The sequence below is a fragment of the Panthera pardus genome, unplaced genomic scaffold (assembly GCF_024362965.1).
Source record: "Panthera pardus isolate Hobbes unplaced genomic scaffold, ASM2436296v1 HiC_scaffold_2, whole genome shotgun sequence".
NCBI classification, from domain to species: Eukaryota; Metazoa; Chordata; class Mammalia; order Carnivora; family Felidae; genus Panthera; species Panthera pardus.
The window spans coordinates 145,624,484-145,652,079 of NW_026526765.1; the positions used below are offsets into that span (position 1 = coordinate 145,624,484).

General features: G+C 40.1%; 1 protein-coding gene across 1 annotated transcript in view; it reads right to left on the minus strand.

The window, feature by feature from the left end:
- Window positions 1-27,596, minus strand: part of KCNN2 (potassium calcium-activated channel subfamily N member 2) — a 467,760-nt gene that overhangs the window by 84,823 nt on the left and 355,341 nt on the right. The window contains exon 6 of the mRNA XM_019469623.2: window positions 26,303-26,721. Within this exon, the coding sequence (XP_019325168.2) occupies window positions 26,303-26,721 (419 nt within the window). The remainder of the gene's footprint in view (window positions 1-26,302; window positions 26,722-27,596) is intronic.

Consider the following 27,596-nt stretch of genomic DNA (forward strand, 5'->3'; position numbering starts at 1 on the left):
GCATCTCATCTCATCTGTCCAACCAGCGGCAAAATAGTGTATCCTACTCTGACACACTCTCCGGCACATTCCACTGGTTTGTCAGCTATTTATGGAGCGGTTGCATGTGCTCAGCCCTGGGCGAGGCGCGCTGACTCATCCACAGAGGAGTCTGTAGAATGGAACCTGTCATCGTCCTCAGCGAGGACCCGGAGGGTACAGTGTGGTACAGGCAGTCGGCATGTGGTTGACGGATGGGTAAATAAAGCAATGCATGAGAGAGAAATGACTCTCTTGGAGAGCTTGCGGTCTGTGGTCTAACACACCGCCATCATAGTATAACATCCACCATGGTGGATAGTGAGGAGAGGTACTCAGGTAGATCTGAGATGAAAATCCTTTAGAAGCTCCGAAGAAAGAGACACAGGGCATCTCAAAATCTGTATTCAAATGGTCTTTCACTATAAATATTTAATTAAACAACTCTAAGCATCACCGAACAGAGGCAACCCCATATTTGTATCAGGTAAACTCTGGTGCCATTAACTGAGATGTAAGCATGATTCTCAACTTCTTGTTAGTACAGGAGAGGGCATCACCAAGAAACTCAGGTTTAGTCAGCCCATAAAGATACTAACATTTTTATTAGGCTCTGGAAGAATTTTAGTGTATTTAAAAATAGAACGAATTGGTCCAAGGACAGACTAGGCTTTTTCAGGAGTTGGTAAGGGCATCCTTTGAGGTTCCAAGTATGGTCCTTGGTGAATGACCCTTGGTGTGGTTGACAGGATCCAAGAATTAAATTACTAGTTGGAGAAGTAACCTTGAGAGTCCCTACCATCTTCCAAAATCCCGTGACTCTGACACAGAGATATGTGCATTTTAGGATGGCTGGTGTAGGTCATGTAGAATTAGGAACATGGGGCCCTTAAGACAGGCAAGAACCAGAGCACATTAACTTCTAGCTGAATCTCCGTGGTAGCTGTGTGTATCTGAGGTTGCGACATCTTAAGATTTTTGCGGAGTTCATATTTAAGCTGCTTACTCATGCCTTGGGTAAAACAGGTTATAGTATCTTACGTTACTGAATTCACTGTCATTTCTTCACCAGGTTTCCTTTCCATACATAGCTTTATCTCCCATTTGGTCTCCCGTGGAGACCAAAGGTCATGTGATGGGAATTCCCTTAATTTCACTTTTTTCCGGGCGCCTGGCTGACTCACTCATGGTAGACCATGCAACTCTCGGGGTTGAGAGTTCAAGCCCCACGATGGGTGGAGATTACTTAAAAATATTTTTTAAGGAATTTCCCTCTTTTGGGCCTTCACCCATTTCCCCTCTTCCCATCTCTTTAGATGAAGATGGTACCTGAGTTTCCCTTAATGACCTGATTGTCTTCTTTCAACATCTTTCTGGCATCTCCAAAATCAATCCCTCCACTGCCCCTCTCTTCAAGCCTCTCTTCTTGGGGTGCCTGGGTGGCTTGGTCAGTTAAACCTCTGCTTCGGCTCGGGTCATGATCTCATGGTTCGTGGGTTCAAGTTCCAAGCGGCTCAGCTGATTTGCCTGTTCCCAGCTGCTCTTTGCAACAGGGTTCTCCTTCTAAACCAAGGGCAATCTTTGTGTTACTCAGACACCTAAAGCCCTTCAGACCCTCACTGCCATCTCTAGGAGAATTTCCAAAAGTACAAGATGCAGGCAGTGGTCCAGGCTAAGGTTTTAGGGGGTATTTGAGATGAATGTCACTAGCACAGAGACACTGGATTAAAGAATACTATACACTTCGGTCAGTCATTTGTTTTCATTTTGATCCTTTTTGGGTCCTTCTGAGATGTCTAAGAAAAAGCATCTGTTTAGTGCTAGTAGGTCATGTTCGAGCCTTAGACACCTGCTGATCCCCCTTTATAACAAGCTGCTAGACTCAGCTCTGAGCAGCAGCGAAGGAACAGTGTCAAATTAGAATTTAGTAATGGTGTTGGATTGGTTGGAATTATTTACAGCAAGTAATCTAGGTTTATTATTTATGAAGTTCCTTTTCAAGTGAAAGTATTCCAGAAAAATAAGTATCAATTTAATGAAAATTCTAATAAAAAATAATACATGTGATGAGGCACCTGGGTGGCTCAGTCAGTTAAGCATCCGACTTCAGCTCAGGTCATGATCTCATGGCTGGTGGGTTCCAGCCCTGCATCAGGCTCTGTGCTGACAGTTCAGAGCCTGGAACCTGCTTCAGATTCTGTGTCTCCCTCTCTCTCTGCCCCTCCCCCACTCACACTCTGTCTCTCTCTGTCTCAAAATAAATAAACATTAAAAAAATTTTTTTTAATATTATAGGTGATGTAAACTTCATGAAGGAAGTACAGTAAAACCTTGGATTGCAAGTAACTTGTTCTGCAAATGTTCTGCAAATAGAGCAAACATTTGTAATAAATTTTAACCTGATAAACAAGTGATGTCTTGCAAGACGAGTAGTACGTGATGCTGAACGTCACATGATCACCACTGAGTCAGTGGTTCTTGAAATTTGCTTTGATACACAAGTGCTCTGGATTACAAGCATGGTTTCCAAAACAAATTATGCTCGCAAACCAAGGTTCTACTGTATTTGGGAAGACTTATTTGGGTCATTCCTATGGTACTAGCCTGCCTCACTTTGGGCCTTTTGAAATTCTATTTATTTGAAACAACAAATCAAATGTTTCCTTCCCTAGGAAGCCTTCCACTAAGTCTTGAAATTATGATTTAATCAACCATGTGTTTGTCCCTCAGCTTATTTTCTCTAGTATTAGAGTTTGTTTACAACTATACCCTACTACAGCTGACTCAAGCAACTCGGGATTTAGGGGTGCTGACCCTTCTCCCCCTCCAGAGTCAAAACTCCATGTCTGACTTTTGACTGCCCCCAAATTTAACTACTAAGAGTCACTGTTGACCAGAAGCCTTATTGCTAACAGTTGATGGACACATATTTTCTATGTGTATTTTATACTATATTCTTACAATAAAGCTAGGGAAAGGAATATACTATTAAGAAAACTATAGGCATGCCTGGGTGGCTCAGTTGCTTGAGCGTCCGACTCTTGGTTTCCACTCAGGTCATGATACCAGGGTCGTGGGATTGAGCCCCACATCAGGCTCTGTGCTGAGTATGGTGCTTGCTTGGGATTCTCTCTCTCTCTCTCTCTCTCTCTCTCCCCTGATTGTGCACTCTGTCTCTCTAAAATGAATGAAAGGAAGGAAGGAAGGAAGGAAGGAAGGAAGGAAGGAAAAATAATAAGAGAAAATGCATCTATAGTAGTATTTACTGAAACAAATCCATGTATAAGTAAACCTGTGCAGTTCAAACTGTGTTGTTCAAGTGTCAACTGTATATTATAAATTCTTGGACAGCAAAGACTATACCATTTTTATATTTATGCTCCCTACAACAAAGTAGGAATGCCCATGTATATATATATATATATATATATATATATATATATATATATATATACATACACACACACACAGAGATATATATTATTTATATATATTATTTATATATAATATATATATTTATAAATGAGATAATGGGTGGAAATTTTGTGTCTCATCTTGCTGCCTGACCTAGAAGCCATTTGTAGAATTTTTTTTCTCTTACTACATGAGCATCTTTAGAAATAGACCTTAATATAAATAAGGACAACTGTAAGTTACTGAGTGAAAAACAACTTACAACACACTTCCTAAGTCCCTGGAGAGGGGAGATTTTTATTAGTCTCCGTATTTAAATTCATATGATTCAGGTTGTTGTTGTGTGTTTTGTTTTGTTTCGTTTCGCTTTTTTGCCTGTTGGGGGGGGGGGGGATGAGTGAGTGGGGAACTGTGTTCTCATGTAATTAGCTCTGAGGATGGGAGGAACGGACCTTAAAAATTACCAAAACATCCAGAATGCACCACTCTTTCTCTTATCCAACAACTACAGATTGATTGCTGACTTTGCTCCAGGTTTTATGCTTGGTGTTATACACAGAGAAAACTGAAGCCACCAGCCTACTCAGCAGGGGTGAGGCTGTGAATTGGTTACATAGGGCTACGTGAAAACAGGGTTATGTCCTCCATTGCTCTGCTCCACGGAACTCCCAACTGGCGGTTAATAAACTTATGGCACTCCAGGGTTTGTTTTTGTTTTTTTTTTTTTTTTTTTTGCCAGCTCATGTGCTGGTTCTGGAAACTTGTGGACTTCTCTGTTTTAACTTCATTTGCCACAGTATTGATGATTGGTGACTTTCACCTCCTAAGACAGTATCTGTCCAACCCATAATGACCAGTCCCGAGGCTCAAAAACCTGTGGACGCTAATGGTTATAAAAGCTCCAAGCATTTGCCTGGCGAAATCCCAACTGACTTTACTAGAACTTGCTTTTCTGAGCAATTCCAGTCAGTTCGTGCCAGTGACCTTGGAGTCTCTGATGATGGTCTGCCCTACAGGCCCATATCTGCTCACAGAGAACAGCTTATGGCTGTCCCCGCAGTCAAGTGAAGGTTCAAACAGGTTAGACTCCCCAGCTTGGTCTCGTCTCCAAAGTGGCCATGATGACTGACCTCGCCCTAATTCAAAGGGTATTCACAAAGTAGCAATCAAATTTTATATATACATATACATATACACACATATATATGTATACACATATGTATACATAAATGTATGTATATATAGTTATAATATATTATAAATTATATAATAATATATATTAATTATATATTACATATTATGTATATTATTTATATTTAAAATATATGTAATAATGTAGTATATGTAATCTAATGTTAATTTATTAAATACATATAAGTATATTTATAGAAATACTAATTTATATTTATACAAATATGTATTATATATTATAACAGAAATTTATACAACTATAATTATTTATATAAATATATATAAATGTATACATAATTATTATGATATATAAACATAACTTTATGCATATTTTATATGCTATATGTATATTTAATTTTATAATACATAAATGTATATACATTTTTGATTACCCAGCCTTTCTAGTCCTGAAGAGACCTGTGCGCGCGCGCGCACACACACACACACACACACACACACACACACACACACAGCCTTTTTCTGTTTTTTGGAAGCCTAAGTCAGGCTCAACCATCTCCTTAAGATGGAGATGCCAGCTAGAGCAGCTCAAGCTCTCTTTCTGATGAAGTCAGATTTTCTCCTTGCCTGGCTGTCATTTTAGAAAAGACTGATGAATGCAAGAGGTTTAGTACAGTGTCAGTAACTAAAAACTGACAATGAAAGCCTGGGAAAACATAAGGGTGATTCTAAGGCTGTGCTTCCTTGCAAAATATACCAAAAAAAATGCATTTTAAACCTTTTTTTAATGTTTTATTTATTTTTGAAAGAGAGAGTGTGTGCGTGCATGCCTGAGCAGGGAGGGGCAGAGAGAGAGGGGACAAGATCCAAAGTGGGCTCTGTGCTGACAGCAGAGAGCTCCATGCAGGGCTCAAACTCATGACCGTGAGAGCATGACCTGAACTGAAGTCGGAAGTTCAATACACTGAGCCACCCAGGTGCCCAAAAATGCATTTTCATTTGAATGAAAGTGGGCAAATTGCAAACACATCCTTTTAAAATCTAATGTAACTTAACAAGGCTTAACCCACATGTTGGCTTTCTTTGTCTTCTTTTTTACAGTTTCACCTATATATGTTAGATCACTAGTTTAACCATAAGTCAGAATTTCTTCCTTTCCAGCAAAGACAATCTATAAAAAGGAAATGTAATATATGCTTAAATCAAGACCATCCAAGGCCATGTGCAAAATAGATGGGAAGGTGGTTAAGGCTGTCCTGGAAAGGTACAGAAATCTTTGGCATTCAAAAAATAAACTTGTTTTGGGAAAGAAGTGCATTGCAATTTTTAGTCACATCCCACCTGTCTTAAATATGAAAAATGTGTCCATCTAAAACAGTGGGGAAGGAAAGGGGAACATCATTTTTACCTAGCTTGAGAAGCGCAATGAAATGACAGTCCTCTGGGGCCAGAACAGGCTCAGCAGAAAGGAGATGAATCTATAGCCAGTCTGAAGGATAATGGAATGAGGAAGGGAGGAGGGGTGTGTGGTGATGTGACAATATGAAATTCTTATCAGGCAAAAATGCCACTGAAGTTCTGGATAGCCTATGAACCATGCTGTGTGGGATGCTTTCTTAATATAAAATGTTACCACAACCACGATATTGTCCCAGATACCTGGTATCTTTGCCAAATTATAGCTTCTGCTCTTGTGAAGAATGAGCATTATGTCGATGGAAAAGGCAGTAATGCTTAAGAGACATATAAAGCAAAGCTCATGAAAGGGCCGAGCAGAGATTCATATAAGAAAATCAAATGGGAATTATTTTAATGTCTCGCTGGCCAATTCCTCCCATGTTAACAACATAAACTGACTTGATAGAAACAGTACCGAATTTGGAAGCAGTGACCACGGGACCAAGACATTCGTGGTATTTTATGATGATACTCCATTATGTAACAGATATAAAGGCTGTTTCACCTTGAAAATGCCAACCATAAGCAGCATGGAGCCATTGCTTTACCCACAGTTCAGCCTCCATGTTGGGGACAATAACACTGCAAGAGGACTTTAGATTATTTTCCTAGTCAAAGGAAAGTCATTCTGCCAATGTTCGATGACAACATTTTGGGAGCTTCCATTTTAAATCCATCCCAAGATCTGCTCCCCCACAACCTCTATATTAGATTTCTTAATGACTTGGTGTTCCTACTGATGTTGCCCAAAGTCAGTGAGGTCAGAGCCCAGGATCGTCCAATAGATCAGAGCCCTTCTTTCATATCTTGCTGCATTCACTTTAGGTGGGCAGAGGAAGTAGTTCTTGTTTAGCATGTATAAAAAAAAATGAATTCTACTGGGTTCTAGCTAGAACTACTCAGTATGGCTTAGGGTAGTGAGTAACATCCCTATGACACTCATACCTATCACTTGAGCCAATGTCAATGTATCCTCCTTGGTCACCCAAGTCCTTTATATATTTAGCCTTTAAATATGTCACAATGGCTATTAAAAAAACCCATTTAAGCTGCAACAAATATACATTTACTGTCTGAACTTCAAAGTAAAATTAGAATTCTTTGTAATTTATACTATCACATTTTGCTTAAAACAAATCTGACAATAATGACACTTTTAAGATTGGGGTCAACAAACTTGTTCCAGAAAAGGCTGGATAGTAAATATTTTAGGCTTTGCAGACTGCATATGGTCTTGTCACATATTCTACCCTTCTGTGAAATTATTTAAAAAGGTAAAAACTGTTCTTAGCACATGGGATGTCCAAAAACAAGAAGTGGGTCAAATTTGGCTCATGGGCCATCCATAGTTTGTGAATCCTTGCTTTAAATAGCTTAGTACACTGGAAAGAATAATTTTGTTTCCTCAGTGCTTCCAGATATTTGTCCCTACAAAAAAAATGATCAAGAAAAAACACATAGTAAGACAAAGACCAAGCCAGATAAATTGTTTAATAAAAAGTAAAACTGGAGAAAATGCCATGAAAAACTTCTTATGTTATCTTTCAAAAGCCTGCTTGGATCGCTACAGTGCTGTGGTTACTTGAAGATATGACTGTATGGTGTGAAACCCATGTTGTTCTTTTTCGGAAGGCCATGTTCAGAACTCTCAGAAGTTCTTTGGACCATGATGTTACCCAAAGTCAGTGAGGTCAGAGCCCAGGATCATCCAATAGATCAGAGCCTTTCTTTCATATCTTGCTGCATTCACTTTAGGTGGACAGAGGAAGTAGTTCCTGTTTAGCATTAGTTCAAGTTTAGCACACTTGCTGTGTGCATTAAGGAGTGATGTTAAGTTGCACATTACTGTTAATGAGACTTTCGGGAAGCACCCATGACATTAAACACACTGTGGGACCCAAGCTGAGTGCCAGGGGGGACAACAGCAGTGATCTTTGAACAGTAGATTTTGAGAAAGAAAAGATGGAATGATGCTTTTGGGGGCACTCATATCATCTGCATGTTTCTCTGCACTGTGGAGCTCTATCCGAGTGTTGCCTCAGGATGGGGTTCCCTCTGCCTTCCCTTTGCAAATCCCAGTCAGTGGCTGTAACGACACAGATGCTGAAAGCCCATAAAGCAAGACAGATACTCCATCAGAAGTCTGTGTGCTCCAATGGAGTAAATGAAAACATTACCAGGCTGAACACTGAAAAGCATTTGAAGCAATGCTATACCATGTCTGTCAATTTCTGTGAGGCCTTCTGCCTGTCCGTCTACCACATTATGAAGGTTTCAAATTCCCAAGACCAATGTGCCTGCAGTCTTCAAAAATTGAGCAAGTAGTCAAAGCAGTAAAGCAAGAAAAGGAGATAAAAGGCATCTACATTGGAAAGGAAGAAGTGAAACTGCCACTACGTGCAGATGACAGGATATTATATACAGAAACCCTGAAGTCTCCATCAGAAAAATGTTAGAAGAAATGAATTCAGTAAAGTTGCAGGGCATAAAATCATTAAACAGAAATCTGTGGCATTTCTGTACACTAATATATATATGTTTATATGTATTTATATCTTTATAGTTTATATATGAACTATCAGAAAGTAAAAATTAAGAAAGCAATTCTATTTATAACTGAATCAAAGAGAATAAAATACCAGGAATGAATTTAAGCACAGAGGTGAAAGATTTGTACACTGAAAACTAAGACACTGATGAAAGAAATTGAAGACACAAATAATTGGAAAGCTATACCATGCTCATGAACTACAAGAATCAATATTGTTAAATGTTCATACTACCCAAAGCAATCTACAGAGCCAATGCAATCCATATTAAAATCCAATGACATTTTTCACAGAACTAAAACAATTCTAAAATTTAATGAAACCTCAAAAGATCCCAAATAGCCAAAGCAATCTTGAGAAAGGAGAATAAAGCCAGAGGTATTAACAAGTAATTTATGACAAAGGAGCCAAGAACATAAAATACAGAAGGGACAATCTCTTCAACAAATGGTTCTGGGAAAACCTTACAGCCACATGGAAAAGAATGAAACTGGACCACTACCTTACACCATACACAAAAATTAACTCAAAATGGTTAAAGACTTAAAGGTAAGACCCAATAACAATAAATTCCTAGAAGAAAACATAGGCAGTAAGCCGCTTGACATCTGTCTTTGTGATGTGTTTGTGGATCTAACTCCAAAACGAAGGAGACAAAAGTGATAATCAACAAATGGGACTACTTCAAACTAAAAAAGTATGTGTACAGTGAAGGAAACCATTATCAAAATGAAAAGTCAACCTACTGAATGAGAGAAGATACTTGCAAATCATACATCCAAGAAAAGGTTAATATATAAAATGTATAAGAAACTCATAAAACTCAATAATTTTAAAAAGAGATTAAAAAGGTGGGCACAGGGGTACCCATCTGGCTTAGTCGGTTAAGCCTCCAACTCTTGATTTTGGCTCAGGTGATGATTTCATGGTTTGTGAGATTGAGCTCTGCACTGATAAAGTGATGCCTGCTTGGGATTCTCTCTCTCCCTCTTGCTCCGCCCTTCCCCTACTCTCTCTCTCTCTCTCTCTCTCTCTCTCTCTCTCTCAAATTAAAGAAACTTTAAAAAACAAAAGTGGTCAGAGGATCTGAATAGACATTTTTCCAAATAAGACATAGAGATGCCCAACAGGGATATGAAAAGATGTTCAACCTCACTATTAGGGGAATGCAAATCAAAACCACAAGGAGATGTCACTTCCCACCTGTTAGAATGGCTAGGATCAAAAAGACAAGAAATAAGTATTGAGAGCATATGGAGAAAAGGGAACCCTCATACACTGTTTGTGGGAATTTCAACAGGTGCAGCCATTCTGGAAAACAATATGGAGGATCTTCAAAAAGTTAAGAACAGATCTACCATATGCTGCAGCTATCCCACTTCAGGGTAGTTATTTGAAGAATATTAAAGCACTAATTTGAAAAGATGTATGCACCCCTATATTCACTGCAGCATTATTTACAAAGTGTCCATGATCCGGAAAGTAAGTGTCCATCAACAGATGGAAGTGTCCATCAACAGATGAAAGGATAAAGAAGGTGGTATATGGAGTAGTCCACAGCCATAAACAAGAAGGAAATATTGACATTTGTAACAACATGGAGGGGCCTTAAGGATACTATGCTAAGTAAAATAAAACAGATGGAGAAAGACAAATACCATATAACTTCACTAATATGTGGAATCTAAAAAGGACCCAAAAAAATGAACAGACAAAACAATATAAAAACCAACTCATAAATACAGAGAACAGGTTGACGGTTACCAGAGGGGAAGGGGGATGTGGGGTGTATGAAATGGGTGAAGGGGGTCAATTGTATGGTAATGAATGCTAACTAGACTTTTCACGGTGATCACTTTGTAGTAGATACAATTGTCTAATTTTAATGTTGCATACCTAAAACTTATATGTTACATACCAATGTTAAAAAAAAAACAAAAAAACTCAACAAATGCTATTTTTGCCCCTGCTTCAAAGACTGACCCAGGTGGCTCAGTCAATTGAGCATCCAACTCTTGATTTCCGCTCCGGTCCTTATCCCAGGGTCATGGAATGAATAGAGCCCTGTGTTGGGCTCCACACTGAGCATGGAGCTTAAGATTCTCTCTGTCTCCCTCTGCCCCTCTCCCCTGCTCATGCTCTCTCTCTAAAAAAAAAATATTTTCTTAATTAACACAGAGCTCCTCATTAACTTTTGTTAACTTACTAAATAGTAAAACTCTAACTGCTTACAAATGAACCAGTTTCTAGAAGATAATAAAATAAAGACATAAGGTTTTTTTTTCTATATTTAACATACCTTATTCCTATTAGAAGTATTCTCTATGTTTCTTGGAGTTTTAAACTTACTACGTGAAGTCACTCATGGAGTGTTACTCATCAGCCCTCTATCGTTCTGACTGATGGGCACACATTTGTGCAGAAACATTTCCCTCACAAGTCCTCATGGAGTGATGATAGTTGTTGTTGGTCTTGATCTAGATAACTAGAGAACTAGAAAACTCATAAGGTCTTACAAGACCAAGGTGCTAAAGGGCTCTGCGCTCTTGGGATCAAGATGTTACTAGATATGGTTTTTATCCTTGAAGAGTTTGGTTCGAGTGGGACTTTTATACCTTCATTTACACAGGGTGGAAAATACCATAGATGCTCAAAGAATACCTTGACACTGGAGAGAGAACGCATCTCCTTACCTAACCAGCAACAGATGAAGGTTTTGAGCATATTATATTATATTAGTGACCAAAGACTTCAATAGTCTTTCTGGTTCTTCTCAAAGACCACATCAAACCTGCCTATGATGGTACCTTCATCCCCCTTACTATATCCATCATCACACCCCTACACAAAACACCTGTCACATCACTCTAAGTGCCAATGGCCTTGGTAGGGCTCAAAGAACAGGAATCAGGAAGATACAGTGGGTGAATGGTGGATGAGAAGAGAATCAAAAGCTATTGGTATTATAAAAAATGAAGAATCCTTAATCAGGAATGCAAAACCCGACAGAGTGGCCTCTCACTTTAAAGTGACACCCCTGAGCTTCGTAGAACCTATATAAAGATACAAAACAAAAACACCTTAGTAACCACTAGAAAGCACAGTAGGCAGATGAGAAAAATAACAGTAGGAAATCTAAGAATACTCACTCCTTTTCAGACACACAGTGAGCCAGAAATTCTAAGAGCTGGCCACCACTAAGCCAGATTAAAATTACTGACCAAAGCTGATTTTTCTGTATTAGATGCTTCATTTTATAATGCCTTCTGGGTGGGGCAGGGGCGCCTGGGTGGCTCAGTTGGTTGAGTGTCAGTCTTCGGCTCAGGTCATGATCTCACGGTTCGTGGGTTACAGCCCCATGTCCAGGGGCTCAGGGCCTGGAGCCTGCTTCAAATTCTGTGTGTCCCTCTCTCTCTGCCCCTCCCCCACTCATGCTCTGTCTCTCTCTGCTCTCAAAAATAAAGAAACATAATAAAAAAAAATTTTATAATGACTTCTGGGAAAAAAGCATACAATTACCCCAAAGTAATAATAAGTGGAGATCCAGGATGCTTCTCCATAGATGTCTAACACAGGTTTGGTTTTGTTCAAAACAGAGAGCTTATAACCACTAAAATGCCCACTCACATGAAATATTGGGAACCATTTACTTAAATCAGGAAAGTTATTATATTTAACTTTTCACTCTGACCACTGGCAAAAGATATTTTCTTCAATCCAGCTTGATCTGAATATGTCTTTAATATAAGGTGTTTTTTCTAATGTTTGTTTTTGAAAGGGAGAGTGTGAGCAGGAGAGGGGAAGAGAGAGGGGGACAGAGGATCCAAGGCAGGCTCCTCGCTTACAGCATGAGCCTGATACAGAGCATAAACTCACGAACCGTGGGATTATGACCTGAGCCAAAGTTGGAAGTCCAGGCAGCCCGATCTGAATACTTTTTGCCTCACTTTGTGGCTTTCACATTTACAGACCATGATCCTTACATGGACGTTGCATAAGTAGTTCTAAAGCCCCACACTAGATATCACAACGCCTGCAAAATTTTATTTATGTAAGTATTTTTTATTTATTTTGAGAGAGCAAATGGGGGAGGGGCAGAGGAGAGAAGGAGAGAAGGAGAGACAGAATCCCAAGCAGGGGGTTGCCATCAGTGCAGAGCCCAATGAAGGCTTGAACTCACGAACCTGAGCTGAGATCAAGACTCAGATGCTCAACCAACTGAGCCACCCAGGTGCCCCTGCAAAGAATTTATTTTAAAATGGCATCTTCTTCTGTTAGACTATTCAATGCAATTCAGTAAACTAAAACAGTCTTCCTTATGTAACACAGAAAGCTTTTAGAATATTAAATCTATGACAAGCAATAGATATTAGGAGTGGCTACTCAAAAATCCCTTGCCTCTGAGCCACTGTGGAATACTGAATGTCAGATACCAGGTGCACTTTCCTGTGAGTCGTACTACGATACCCTGTCACTGTGGTACCAAGCATACTATGCAGGATAATCAAGCAATGGGATCTGGCCAGGCAGCCCATGGCTAGAGCATCACTCTTCCAAAGCCATGACACTGGACTGTCATAAAGTCCAGTGAGGTCACACAAACTAGGGGAGGGGGGTTTGGTTTCTAACAATCTTTAGCTACATCCCTAAAACAGGGTCCCGCCTGTTACAACCGTTTACCCTTAGTCCCAAAGATACCTATAGATCGTTTAAAGCAAATTATTGCCTTAACTGGGACAAAAAAAAAGGAATTTTAAATATCCCCAATAGATGCAAGTCAGGAACATCTTCCCCTAAATATTAAAGGGACGGACACTCTCTAGACTTCCCCTTTCCTAGTTATTACAATCATCAAAGCAATGCAACAACAGGAAAGATATTTTTTTAACTTGGGTTAAATAAACAATCTCCCTTGCTCCTTCCTGGCTTTCTGTTACTAGAAAATAGTGGTTACTAGAAACGCAAGACTTCAGGGTAGCAAAAAGCAGCAAGAAGCAGCATACAAAGCAGAAAAACTTAACAAGGGAGTCAAGTCTCTTCAAAGAGTTCATCACAGCCCCCTGGGTACACGAAGCTGGCTTTTTTTGCAGTCTTTGGGAGGCCATGTGAGAGTTGTTTAGAGCAAGAAAAGACGGTCGCTGCAGAAAATATGGTGTTCAAAAAACACACGAATGAACAAGCCGAAGAAAATATGTGCAAATCACATATCTGAGAAAGGACTGGTAATCAGAATATAGAGAAAACAATCTTTAAAGATCTTTTACTATTTTTTTTTAATTTATTTTTGAGAGAGAGAAAAAGAGCATGAGTAGGGGAGGGGCAGAGAGAGGGATAGAGAGAATCCCAAGCAGGCTCTGTGCTGACGTGGGGCTCGATCTCACAAACCACGAGAATATGACATGAGCCAAAATCAAGAATCAAACGCTTAACTGACTGAGTCACCTAGGCGCCCTGGAATATAGCAAAAACTCTTATACCATAGTAAGATAAACGATCCAATGTGAAAATGGGCAAACAATTTAAAAAGACATTTCCCCAAGAAGATACATACATGTCTGATGATTATACGAAAGGTGTTCGTCATCATTGGTCAGTGGAGAACTGCCAATTACCACAGTAAGACACTACTTTGCACCTGCTAGAATGGTTATAAGATTATATAAATAGGGGCGCCTGGGTGGCTCAGTTGGTTGAGTGTCAGTCTTCTCCTCAGGTCACGATCTCGCGGTTCAAGAGTTTGAGCCCCGCGTCGGGCTCTGTGCTGACAGCTCAGAGCCTGGAGCCTGCTTTGGATTCTGTGTCTCCCTCTCTCTCTGCCCCTCCCCCATTAACCCCTCACAGATGGTTGATTTTTGGTGGGAAGGTAAGATGGTACAGGCCACTCCTAGATGCCTAGGAGTGCATCTAGTGCATCTTGCATCTAGTGCCTAGTGCATCTTGTTTTTCTTGGGACCAAGAAAAACAAAACCCATTTTGCACAGAGATCTCTGGGCAAAGAGTTCACAGCGATTCTATTTGCAACAGCCCCCAAACAGGAAGCCTTCTAATGTGTACCAACTGGTGAGTGGGTGAATGCAGTGTGACATGTCCTTACCACCAGAACACTATAGGTCAATAAAAAGGAACAAACTGTAATACATGCTACAGCGGGAAGGAACATCAAAAAACCTTTAAGTGAGGCAAAAGAAAAAACTATGCATTATCTGACTCTGTCTCGGTGAGAGGCTCAGCAAAGCCAATCTATGGAGACAATATTCTGGTGATGGTCTGGGTCTGAACAGAGCAGACACTTCAAGCAAATGGGAACAATGGATCTTTTGGGGGGTGAGGCAACTTTTCAGTTTTAAATTTTTTTTATGTCTTTATTTCTTATTCTGGGAGAGGGATAGAGTGCCAGCAGGGGAGGGGCAGAAAGAGGGAGAACAGAATCTGAAGCAGGCTCCAGGCTCTGAGCTGTCAGCACAGAGCCTGATGTGGGGCTCAAACTCACAGAGTGTGAGATCATGAACTGAGCTGAAGCAGGGAGTTTAACTGACTGAGCCACCCAGGTGCCCCCGGGGTGAGGAAACTTATAAAACTCAACAGAGGTGATGATTGCATAGCTCTCAACATTTACTAAAAGATGACTGAAATATACAGTTAAAATAGGTAGAGAAGCTATACCTCAATAACGTTGTAAAACAAACAAAAACCGGAAGAATGACCCAAATCCTCTTTTATTCTTACACGTTAGCCAAAAATTATGGTGAAACTCAGCATGAGGGTGTTTTGTTTTGTTTTGTTTTATTCCTTCATGTATTCACCAAGCATGTACTAAACGATGGCCATGTTCTCAAAACGGCTTTGACTTCACCACCAGGCCACATTAAGGCTTCTGAAGATTGGGCCTTTTCCAATATCCCTAGAAATTTGGCAGTGATCAGACTATTTATGAATCCATGGGCTTTTGAATCAGGGACAGGACAGGGCTGGATGTGGCATAGTGGGAGAGTTCGAGAACTGGCATTCCCCTTCGTGGGACCTCAGGAACCACTGCTAAGATTGCATACTGCTCTACCCAGCCGGTAAGCACCAGAGAAACAGCACATCCGGGACTTCCTGGGGTGTCCAGCCAAGCAGTCTTCTTGGGGGCTCTACACCCCCAAGACCAACTCTGGGATACACTTCTAAAACTCATCTCATTCCTTAAATGAATAACCATAACATTAAGCAAGTCCTTTAATATGTACTAAGGCTATGAAAGTTTGTTAGGATAGAAGGCAGATTTGTCCAAGCTCTGGAAATTCGCAAAATTTGTATATTTTATTACATGCAAAGGTGCTTTTCTTTTCTCCAATTTCTTTTGCTATTTTAAAGCTATTTTGTAATAAGATAACATTAAAAATAAAAATTATAAATTTATTTATTATTTAAAGAGAGAAAGAGAGAGAGCATGAGTAGGGAAGGAGCAGAGAGGGAGGGAGAAAGAGAATCTCAAGCAGACTCTGAGCCCAACGCAGGACTCGATCTCACGACTGTGAGATTATGACCTGAGCCGAAATCAAGAGTTGGATGTTTAACCGAATGAGCCACCTGGGCACCTCAGAGGATATTAAAAGAAAAAATAACATACATATTCCTTCAGGCAACTGGGGAAAAGTTGAGTTTTCTCCAATAGAGCCTCACTGTAATATCTAAGAAATATATTAATTTTCTTAAAGACAAAATAGCTTGAATGTTAGGGCATCTACATTTAGACTTTATGGTCTTTCTTTTTATCTGGCACAGTGGTTCTGAAGTTCAAGGGCATGAGAAAGCTGCACAGGACTGCATACATACACCCTAATACACTGTATGGATTTTCCAAAGTCAGATGACACTCAGGACCCATAGACCATTAAATGTGTACATCAGCATGAATGTCAGGATGGTGGGGGGAGGGACTATAATAAAATCATTATAAGATCAGTGAGTTTGGATTCCTGAGCTGTTTTTGGCTTCTTGTTTTTTGCTTGTTTCTTTTGTTTTTCTTGCTTGAATATAACCACTGCTGGTATTTTCAAACCATACTGTTCAAACCAGGATCTCCAAGCATCTTGTCAATAAATATTAATTTCTCATTGTTCTCTCAGAAGGCAGGTCAAAAACAAAAACAAACACAGACAAAAAGATGACAAAAAACAAAACAAAAGAAACCCAAAAAACAAAAACCCTATCTATGGAGGAATGAAAAAAATTGAACTTGACAAAGTATTGGCTTTTCTTTCCATAAGACTTTAATGACCAATTTATTTGGCAAACATTATACCGAGCACTGATGCTTTGCAAGTCACAGATGGATGATGAATGCTTTCAAACTGCTGACTTTTATAACTTGAAAAGGCCCGTTTTAAAGTTGTGACTCATTTATGAGTCTGAAAAGGCTATATCCGTATGTATGAATCAGACTCTGGAAGGCTAAGTTTACAAAGTATTACATTACCATCAACCACAAATTACAAATCCATTGATGAAATGCTTAGAGTTTACTTAGCAGCGGCCGAAGCTTTAAGTGGTAAGAAATAATCTAATTATCTAATACACTGTGATCAATCAAGATGCCCGTTGGATGCTTCCGCAGCACTGCAATGGATCTTTTATGATCACTTTGACAACTACTGAAGAAACCTGATCACAAGTAACATGCTTCAAAGTTAAGGAAATCAACAGGAAATGAGCCATCGCTGATGGTCAGGGCTTAGAAAAGAGTAGACCTTTCTGAGAATCTCCTAAAGAATATGAAATAAAATCACGGATGGCCCATCGAGCAAGTGAGCAAGTGTTCAAAGATGTAGCTCCTCATGTCACATTCTCTTGCATTGGATCCTAGGTAAATAATTAAAAATAGTAATAATAAATAGAACAAATGAGACTCTCAGATGCCATCAATCTCTTCCTTCTTGAAAATCTGGCTTATAGCATATAAAAAACAAAGCAAACTAAAAACTCTTTTGAAATGAGAAACTTGAAAATTAGAATCCAGACCATTTAAGCATTCTGAATAGTTCATCATCTATTGAAACCTGAAGCTGTTTTATTTAAAAAGCATGCTCTAGAGGGAGGAAGTTGGCAATGTATGATCTTAGAATAACAGATTCACACCTGGTCACAAAAAACTAACCACCACAAGGCTGATTAATTTCCTAGATGTAAACAGCTACCATGCAGGAATAAGGCTGTATCCGTTTTACCTCCCTATGTATAAAAATGACATGGAATTCAGGCAAACATTCAATGAAAGGGGAACCCCAGATCATAGATCCTCTATGAATTGCTGCTAAAAGTCTGGAAACCTGTGTAGTTACAAAATAAGATATTCTCATCATGCAAAGGGACTTTTCTTTTTTTTTTTTTTTTAATTTTTTTTTAACGTTTATTTATTTTTGAGACAGAGAGAGACAAAGCATGAACAGGGGAGGGTCAGAGAGAGGGAGACACAGAATCTGAAACAGGCTCCAGGCTCCGAGCTGTCAGCACAGAGCCCGACGCGGGGCTCGAACTCACGGACCGCGAGATCATGACCTGGGCCGAAGTCGGCCACTTAACCGACTGAGCCACCCAGGCGCAAAGGGACTTTTCTTATCAACTCCTTCATTGATGCTGATATCAGAAGACATAACCAATCCTTGTGTTCAAAGCAGCTATTTTATATGAAGTTTTATGTTGGATCAAGTTTTACTGTGGGACACAACTTGTCTGTAATATTCCCCAATATACTGTCATAATAAAAAGAGGTTTCAGCTGCATTTCAGAAATCATCTTCCAGGCAATTAGAAAAAATGCAATGTAGCAGACTATTAGTGACAGCTTTTTTTTTTTTTAAAGAGACAAGTCTAACTTGATTAATAAAAGAAATAAAACAAGCTTTTAAGATCCCGAATAATCGATTCTCAACACAACTGAAACTCCGCTCCTCAGGCTGTCTTTGATCATTTGAAAATTAAATGCCCAACCTGTTTTCACTTAACAGTTTTTAGTGGTGAAAGGAATGTCTTAATCCATCTAAAGTGCACTTTAGCTCACAAGAAGCTATACAAAACAAGTTCCCTTGTTTGCCCGTCCAATTTTCCCACTTTGAAAAAGAGCAAACCATTCTCAAGTCATTTTTAGAAAACTTTCCCTCTTAAGTAATGCATACTAGTTAATGCATTCTTGAACACTCCTGGAGACAGAGCAATCAGATCAATAGAAACAGTGTATTTATTGGGTCACTGGTGTCCTTCTTAACCGAACAAATCGTTTCCAGTGACAAACAGCACCTACCATCTCTACGTTATTACAGATTGTTCGTGTCTGCTTCTCTGCCTGGTAACACTGCCACCAGAGTTCTTAGCTCCACATTCTTTACCCTTCCTTTCTCTCTGTCCCAAACTCAACCCCCTCCCCCACATTTACAAAACCTGTAAAAAAAAAAAAAAAAAAGGACAAGAATATTGTGCGGAAAGTAAAAACCCCTTTCATTCTCTGACACTTCAGTTATTGACATGTCAACTCGGGCTCCCAGAAGATGTGGCCAAGCAAATGCCCCCTTTTCCCCCTGGACTGTCCTGGTGCACCTGTACATCTTATGCACTCTGAGAACTCTTGCAGGAAAAAAAGAAAACACAAAACAGGGGTGCCTGGGTGGCTCAGTCAGTTAGGTGTCTGACTACAGCTCAGGTCATCTTACCTGATTTTACCGCTTTGTGAGTTCAAGCCCCGTGTCAGGCTCTGTGCTGACAGCTCAGAGCCTGGAGCCTGCTTTAGATTCTGCATCTCCCTCTCTCTCTGCCCCTCCCCTACTCTCTCTCTCTCTCTCTCTCTCTCTCTCTCTCTCTCTCTCTCCCTCTCAAAAATAAATAATAAACAAAAAAATTAAAAACAAAACAAACAAGAAACACAGCAAGACACTTTCCTTTGTGTAATATAGCCCCGGTCCACAGTATCTGGTCTCACTCCTCAAAAACAGTGTCCAGTAAAGCACACTTTGGATTGAACACTCACCTATGCTCTTCATAAAAACAGTGAACCCTTAAAAAGTACATGACGGGATAATTCCCAGTTTCGGGGGCCCCAAGCGATGGGGTTTAGACTTCCTGTAAGACATAAATGTTCCTGAAGGTTCTCTTGATATATTTGATTAAATGCCTTAGCCTAAGTCTGCACGAACAAGAAATCACTTAACAGCACGAGGCCACACTTTCCAGGTTGTTTTAGCAGAAAGTGTTCTGGGGTTGGTTTTAGCTCAAGTGGTGACTTCGTGGTTGGTCATTAGAAGAAAAATGTTCTTTCCAGGTTTGATATCTGCCCCAACATAAGGGCAAAGCAAAAATGAGAGGAGAAAAGATACGGGTCTAGGGAAGCCTCCTCCTAACAAATGTGGACTACAGAAATGATGCCAAATGGTTGTCACTCGGTTTCTTCCTACCTTTCTGAAAAGAGGGGGGTAGGGAGAAGAAGAGTGAGAGGGAGGGAGGGTGGGAGATAAGTCAAAGAAAAAAGGAGTTTTTATTCCTTACAGGTAAATCAGAGGAACATGATCTGCCAGGATAAGTAATACCACCAGGAAGAGACGCCTCCTACAGGATGCCCTCATTAGTACAGAACATTTTCCAGAAATCTCTAGATGTGCTGTGCTCAGTGGCAGGAGAGGGATAGATCTGCAAAGCAAACTTCTCTAGAGAGCCATTTCTCTCTCTCTCTCTCTCTCTCTCTCTCTCTCTCCCTCTCTATCTATCTCAAAAGCTCTCTCCTTTTAAAAAAATATTCTTGGGGTGCCTGGGTGGCTCAGTCGGTTGAGCGCCTGACTTCAGCTTAGGTCATGATCTCACAGTCTATGAGTTCAAGCCCTGCGTCAGGCTCTGTGCTGACAGCTCAGAGGCTGGAGCCTGCTTTGGCTTCTGTGTCTCCCTCTCTCTCTGCCCCTCCCCTGCTCATGAGCTGTCTCTTTCGGTCTCAAAAATAAATTTAAAAAAAATTAAAAAAATTTTTTTTTAATATTCCTGGACTGGTTCAAATTAACTAAGAAGAGAATTTCTATTTGGTGTGAATCCTTCTTTAATATGGAGAGAATACTCAGGCCTGGTGGAGTTCATTCAAATCCAAATTTCAAACCAAGGATACTGGAGAGCTGTGTGTTGTATGAGGTATTGCAAACTTCACAAAAGGAGGGAGGGAAGGAGGGAGGGAGGAGGAAGGAAAAATTTAAGAAGTGTAAGATGTGGGTGACATTGTATCAAAATCAACTTTGTAAAAAAATAAGGCAAATTTCTTTTTTTTCCTCTGTAATCTTACCAGTCACAATCTGGAGATTTTTGTGCAGCAGAATGGGAAATCAAATGAAAAAAAAAGTGGGGAAAATCTACCATCACAAAGCTGGTTAATGATTTTCTTCTCCTTTGCATATTCACACAATTAGGAAATGTTATCTTGGGAAGAGGAAAGCTTATTGGGACTCCTGGGTGGCTTGGTCAGTGAAGCATGTGTGGTGAAGCATCCGATGTGGGCTCAGGTCATGATCTCACAGTTTGTGAGTTTGAGCCCCACATCGGGCTCTGTGCCGACAGCTTGGAGCCTGGAGCCTGCTTTGGATTCTCTGTCTCCCTCTCTCTCTGTCCCTCCCCCACTCATACTCTGTCTCTCTTTCTCTCTCTTTCTCAAAAATAAATAAATCTTAAAAAAAAATTTTTTTAAAGGAAGAGGAAAGCTTACCAATCCATTTTGTTTACAGAAAAGAAATGAAGACAGGAAGAAGTGAGCTGGTTGGTCTGAGGCCGCACCACCCCTCCATGGAACAACTGGAATGATATCCCAGCATCCCAGGTCGAGTCTGGTCTCTCTCCCTTCCCTGACATACTACTTTTGTGTCCTTTATGTAACTGCAGGCCACAGGCTCTCATTTTTTTTTTAATGTTTATTTATTTTTGAGAGACAGAGAGAGACAGAGCTTGAGTGGGGAGGGGCAGAGAGAGAGGGAGACACAGAATCCGAATCAGGCTCCAGGCTCTGAGCTCTCAGCACAGAGGCCAATGCGGGGCTCGAACTCACGAGTCGTAAGATCATGACCTGAGCCGAAGTCAGATGCTTAACCAACTGCACCAACCAGGTGTCCCAACAGACTCTCATTCTTGATAGGAAATGGGCAACTTTCACTTTCTAGTGATATGACCATAGGACTGGTCTGTCACCGAGTGACCTCAGCATGTTAAAAACCATGCACACTGTGGACTGCGAAGAAGATGTGACTCAGTTCGCATCAGGCCTTCTGAATTTAGTAAAGGAACAGCTAACAACAGTTAAGATGGACCACTTTTGAAAAGAACATGTATGGCACATGCACAATTTTGAGGCTATTTTATTTCACTGGCCCTTTGCAGAGTAGATGCACTGAACCACTCGTACAGATGTATATCCTGTTAAACTATGAAAAAAAAAAAGCTTTAAAAAAAAGGGGGTGCCTGGGTGGCTCAGTCAGTTAAGTTTCAGCTCAGGTCATGATCTCACAATTTGTCAGTTCGAGCCCCACATTGGGCTCTGCGCTGACAGCGTGGAGCTTGCTTGGTGTTCTCTCTCTCTCTCTCTCTCTCTCTCTCCCCCTCCCACCTTCTCTCTCTCTCTCCAAATAAATAAAACTTTAAAAAAGCTTTAAATTATGCTTTTACCCACATTATTATGCTGTTATGTGTCATTTCTAACTAAGGGCAATCTTCATAAACTAAATGGGTTTATCAGCCAATGTTTTCCATACTTATTCTTCAAACTTTACAGGCACATCTGCTCCAGAAAATATCACAAGCCTCTAAATACCTTGATTCTGAGCTAACAAAGCATTACCATAAAAGAGTCTACTTTTCTTTAAAAAGAAAACTTTAGGGGCACCTGGGTGGCTCAGTCGGTTAAGTGTCTGACTTTGGCTCAGGTCACGATCTCACCACTTGTGAGTTCAAGCCCGGCGTCAGGCTCCATATTGACAGCTCAGAGCCTGGAGTCCGATTTGGATTCTGTCCCTCTCTCTCTGCCCCTCCCCCACTTGCACTCTCTCTCTGTCTCTTTGAAAAATAAACATTAAAAATAAATGAATAAATAAATAACTTCAATCCTTCAAATGCCATCCTTAGGAAGACAAGTTCTAAAACAGATTCAGATACTTGATGTTAAAGCCTAGTCACTACAGAATTTCTCGTAAAAGCAGGTGGAGTCAACAAACGTGCTGGCCTAGGCTCTTTCCCTGGATCCCATTAAAACGACTGTAGATAATTTCAAGAGAAACAAACAAACAAAAAAGCTTAAACTCAGAAGGACAGCAAGGAGTGACAAGACAATATTAAGGGAGCTGAAAAGCCAACTGCCACATGAGAACTGACTACCTGACTTGAGGAAGGAGAACGCTAGACCAGGAGTGGTGAAACATGAAGCAGCAGCCATATTGGCTCTGAGAATCAACCACTCACCCCCACCCCAAATACTCAGGAATCCTTGGCACCAGTACCTCTGCAAGTGGAGATCAGGATGGAGTTTTAAATGCAAGGACAGGTTCAAATTCTGTGTAAACACGGGTAGACACCTACATTCCCTTCTCCAGTCTGTGCAACTGGTAGTGCCTTTTCGCCACCCTGGCGGAAGCTGGGAGGTTTACTATCAGGAGAGGTAAAGCACAAGATCTGTGGGCTGACTGCAGAGCATCAAGCACCATAGGGAGAAGGTTCACAGATGAACAGGTGAGCCCTCTTCTCTGCCCTGTCTTTCACTTCCCACGATGCTATCACCTAGGTTGGCACCTTCATGGTAGGATAGGAGAATTAACTTCCCATGAGCCTGTCAGATTGCTCAGGAAAGAGAAAATACATAAAGATACTGAAAATGGTGTTCTGTGCCCCACCCCACCCCCACCCAAACGTCCATGCAGTGAAGCCCACAGTCAAGAGTTCTGGATTTACACAAACACTTCCATCACTCAGATCCTGAGTGGCTCACTGGCAAGTACAAGCAACAGCTGAGGCTACCTAACTACTTAAGGAAACCTCCTAAAAAGAAGCCAAGGGGTGCCTGGGTGGCTCAGTCGGCTAAGAGTCGGCTTCAGCTCAGGTCATGATCTCACAGCTCATGAGTTCAAGCCCCACAATGGGCTCTGTGCTAACAGCTCAGAGACTGGAGCCTGCTTCAGATTCTGTGTCTCCCTCTCTCTCTGCCCTTTCCCCACTCATGCTCTGTCTCTCACTCAAAAATAAATAAACATTAAAAAAAAAAAAAACAGAAGCCAAAATCAACACAAAAGTGAATCTTTGGGGAAACAATGCATATACAAAGAGAAAAAATTTCAAAAGCTATCATTAACATCTCTGGACAAATAAAACAATGTCTCTAACAATAAAAGAATGATGCTAATTTTTTTTTAATGGGCAGTTAGGGATCAAAAATGAGACACTGGAAATCAATATATATTAAAAAGAAATTAATTTCCAATAGAAAGTTTGGAAGATAAAAATGAGGTTATCCACAAAACAAAACACAGGAACAAAAATCATGAAATAACTCAAGAAAATTTACAGGAACTGAAGGACACTAATTCCAAGAGTGAACAGGAATTAAATTCTCAGTACTCTAGCCCAAAATAGATTCACTCCAAGATATACTCTGATGCAATTGTAGAACAATGATCCTAAAAGCTTCCAGAAAAAAAAGGGGGGGGGGGCATGAAAAAGTGAGAATACTATCAGACTGTTGGATCCTGGATGCTACAAGAAAATAAAGACTTCAATATTCTGAGGAAAGTGATTTCCAATCTAGAGTTTCATACCCAGCCCAGTTATCAAAGAAGCACTAGACAAGATAGGCCATATATACACATGTAGGCTCTGGAAAAAATCTCCCTCTCCCCCACATTTTCTTAAAAGCTACTGGAGGAAGAATTCCACCAAAATGAAGGAATAAGTAAAGACAAAGGGAGAAATGAGGTTCCAGAAAAAGAGTAGGGGTGCCTGGGTGGCTCAGTTGGTTAAACGTCTGACTCTTGACTTCAGCTCAGGTCATGATCTCATAGTACGTGAGTTCGAGCATGGAGCCTACTTGGGATACTCACTCTCTCTCTCTCTCTCTCTCTCTCTCTCCCTCCCTCCCTCCCTCCCTCCCCCACCTCTTTCTGCCCCTCCCATGCTCTCTTTCTCTTAAAATAAGTAAAATAAACTTTAAGAAAAAGTTTATTTTGTGACTTACATATACAGCATATAAAGCATATGCCGCATATAAAGAAGCCAAAGGACATCCCTAACATGATGGACAAGGAAGTTAGAAGCAAGAATTGTTTTTCAAGCTGAAATTGATAGATTGCTCAATATACACGAATCTAGCAGAAGAGCATTTATATAACGGAGGTGATTTCTGGAAAATAAGAATCAAAATGCTAACAACATACTATACTGTTCAACTACAAATGCAGATCATATACTCAATAATGTTAGTGTGGAATGTAGATCATTGGCATTTACAGCATGTATAGGGAAGATGGGAATTACCCTTTTGGGGGTAGAGTCATGAAAGGGGTGTGCATGTGTGAAAAAACCCCTCAAACCCCAACTTTCATAAAAATCTAGATAAAAAAATCTAGTGGTAGCAAAATAAGCAATATCATTTAGAAATATGAAAAGCAGTTACCAAAAACCTGGCTCAATAAACTTTAAGTGATTGCTTCTGTAAAATCGAAATGGGGAAGGGGCATTATAGATTTGCTATTTAGGCAACAATTCTCACACAGATATTTTTCTTCTTTATCTATCTATCTATAATAATATATGTAATGTATAATATTATAATATATAATATAATATATATACTACAACTTAGACTTTCAAAAGCTAAATTAAAAAAAAATCTGGTTACTACAAAGAACATCCAAATATGTAACAGTTCTATAAACCATGAAATTGCTCCTGTCTATTGCTAATTTCAAGTTGGATTTTCCCAACCAAGATCACATGAGATCTCTCCCGTCATTATGATAGAGTTCCTTCTATTTATGTAACAAATCTATTTTTGTTTGTTTGTTATATGACAAGGTTAATATCACTGACACTATTTACTAATGAATTCAGTCAGCCTCACTGGGAAACTCCTGAATTCTGAGAATGTGTGTCTAGCTTTAAACCACCAGAGCACCTCATATAGTAAAACAAATACTTCCCCGTCTCACTAACTGTTGAGTTCAATAAAAACCAAATATTATATCTATAAGCTCCTTATCAACAATCCCATGAACACCATTATAAATAAGGACTACAACTGACAAACCACACTGAGATATTCCTTGAAGTTCAGACAGCTTGAATCCAATGTTTCCACTGGATTTCTGTCTCAAGAATAATCTATGCTATAACCAATATGGCACCAACATGATTCGGTATTACGATTGAACACACATTTCAGGCAGAAATCTCCTATAAGATTTGTAGGTTTCCAAATTTTGCCACAGGTTATAAAGACAGCCCTCTACTGAAAACTGATCAAATCAGAAAGAAAAATACATAATCATCAAGGCATTACTGTAAGCAAAACTGTTAAGCAACGTTTTGTCAGGCTCATTTAAAAGAAGCCCAGTGGAGAATCCAAAGTTTTCAAGAGTGAGTCTCTATGTGTGCCTCTGGTCTAAATAAAACATGTTCCTTCTCCCACTTCCAAGGACACCATATGGCAAATTACGTTCTCAGGAAAAGAAACAAACTTACCTTTCACAAGCTCGGACAGTCCATGCGGCAATTATCCATAAGGAGATACTAAAAACCAAGAGTACAGTTCCTGGACATATAGTCATTAAAGTCTTCATAACAAAACGTGTATTGAAGTTTATCTTATTAAGTGCTCCAATGCTTCTAGAGGAGGCATCAGTGAAAAGTTTGCTATGTAAAAGCATGACTCTGGCAATCAGATAGAGTCTTAAGAACATTGGTATAGATAAAATAATGTCCACATCAGCGGTGGTTGTGGATGGGGCATAGGAGAAGGCAAGCCGGGCCGTCCATGTGAACGTATAATTCCCAGGTATGGGATGAATAGCACACACCAGTATTTCCAAGCAGATGAAGAAAATACGCTCATAAGTCATGGCTATTCTCCAGTCATCTGCTCCATTGTCCACCATGAACAACTGAAAAAATAAAGTAGAAAATCAGCTTCAGTATGGCATGAACGGTCTACAACGTGTTAGTGCAGATTTTAAAAATACATAACAGGTGACTTTTTAGCAATCATGGCAAGGTAAAGATTCTAACTTTTAAATGCTAGCCAGGTACGCTATTTTTAGAAAATGGTATTGGCGCAAAAGGAGAAATTGGTTTTGCAAAAATTAAAATGAGAAACTTGCTACACAGGAGCTGAAGTTATTCCGGGGTCAGTGCTCCTGGACGATCGTGTAAGTCACATCATTTTAAAAGAAAGGGTTGTGCCTATCAGCAAGGCACCCCACCCCATCCTTGATGAAGCTGGAATGGACTTGCCTTAGGAACAGTCTGTTCTCCTCATCAAGAGTCTGGATCTAATCCCTTCCTCAATTCTAACCACGTTCTCAGTGAAATCTATTTACGGTGCCTCTGCGGTCGCTTATGGCCTATAACGCAACTGTACATGAGCGTCCTTATAGGAAATCTTAATTGGCTTTGGGGAGAAAACCACAAGGGACCACAGACAAGTGTGGCAGAAACATTCCTTCTGGCTTCTCCACCTACTGATCTACCTTCTCTTTTCTTCTGTTCTCCCTTAGCCTTTGCTTGGATTATTAATTTGTTCCCAATCTTTCCTTCTTCTTCTTTTTTTTTAATATTGTAAGGATTCTTTTTTTTTTAATGTTTATTTATTTTTGAGAGAAAGAGACAGTGTGAGTGGGGAAGAAGCAGATAGAGGGAGACACAGAATCCGAAGCAGGCTCCAGGCTCTGAGCTGTCAGCACAGAGCCCGATGTGGACTCGAACTTACGAATCATGAGATCATGACCTGAGCTGAAGTCGGACACTTAACTGACTGAAC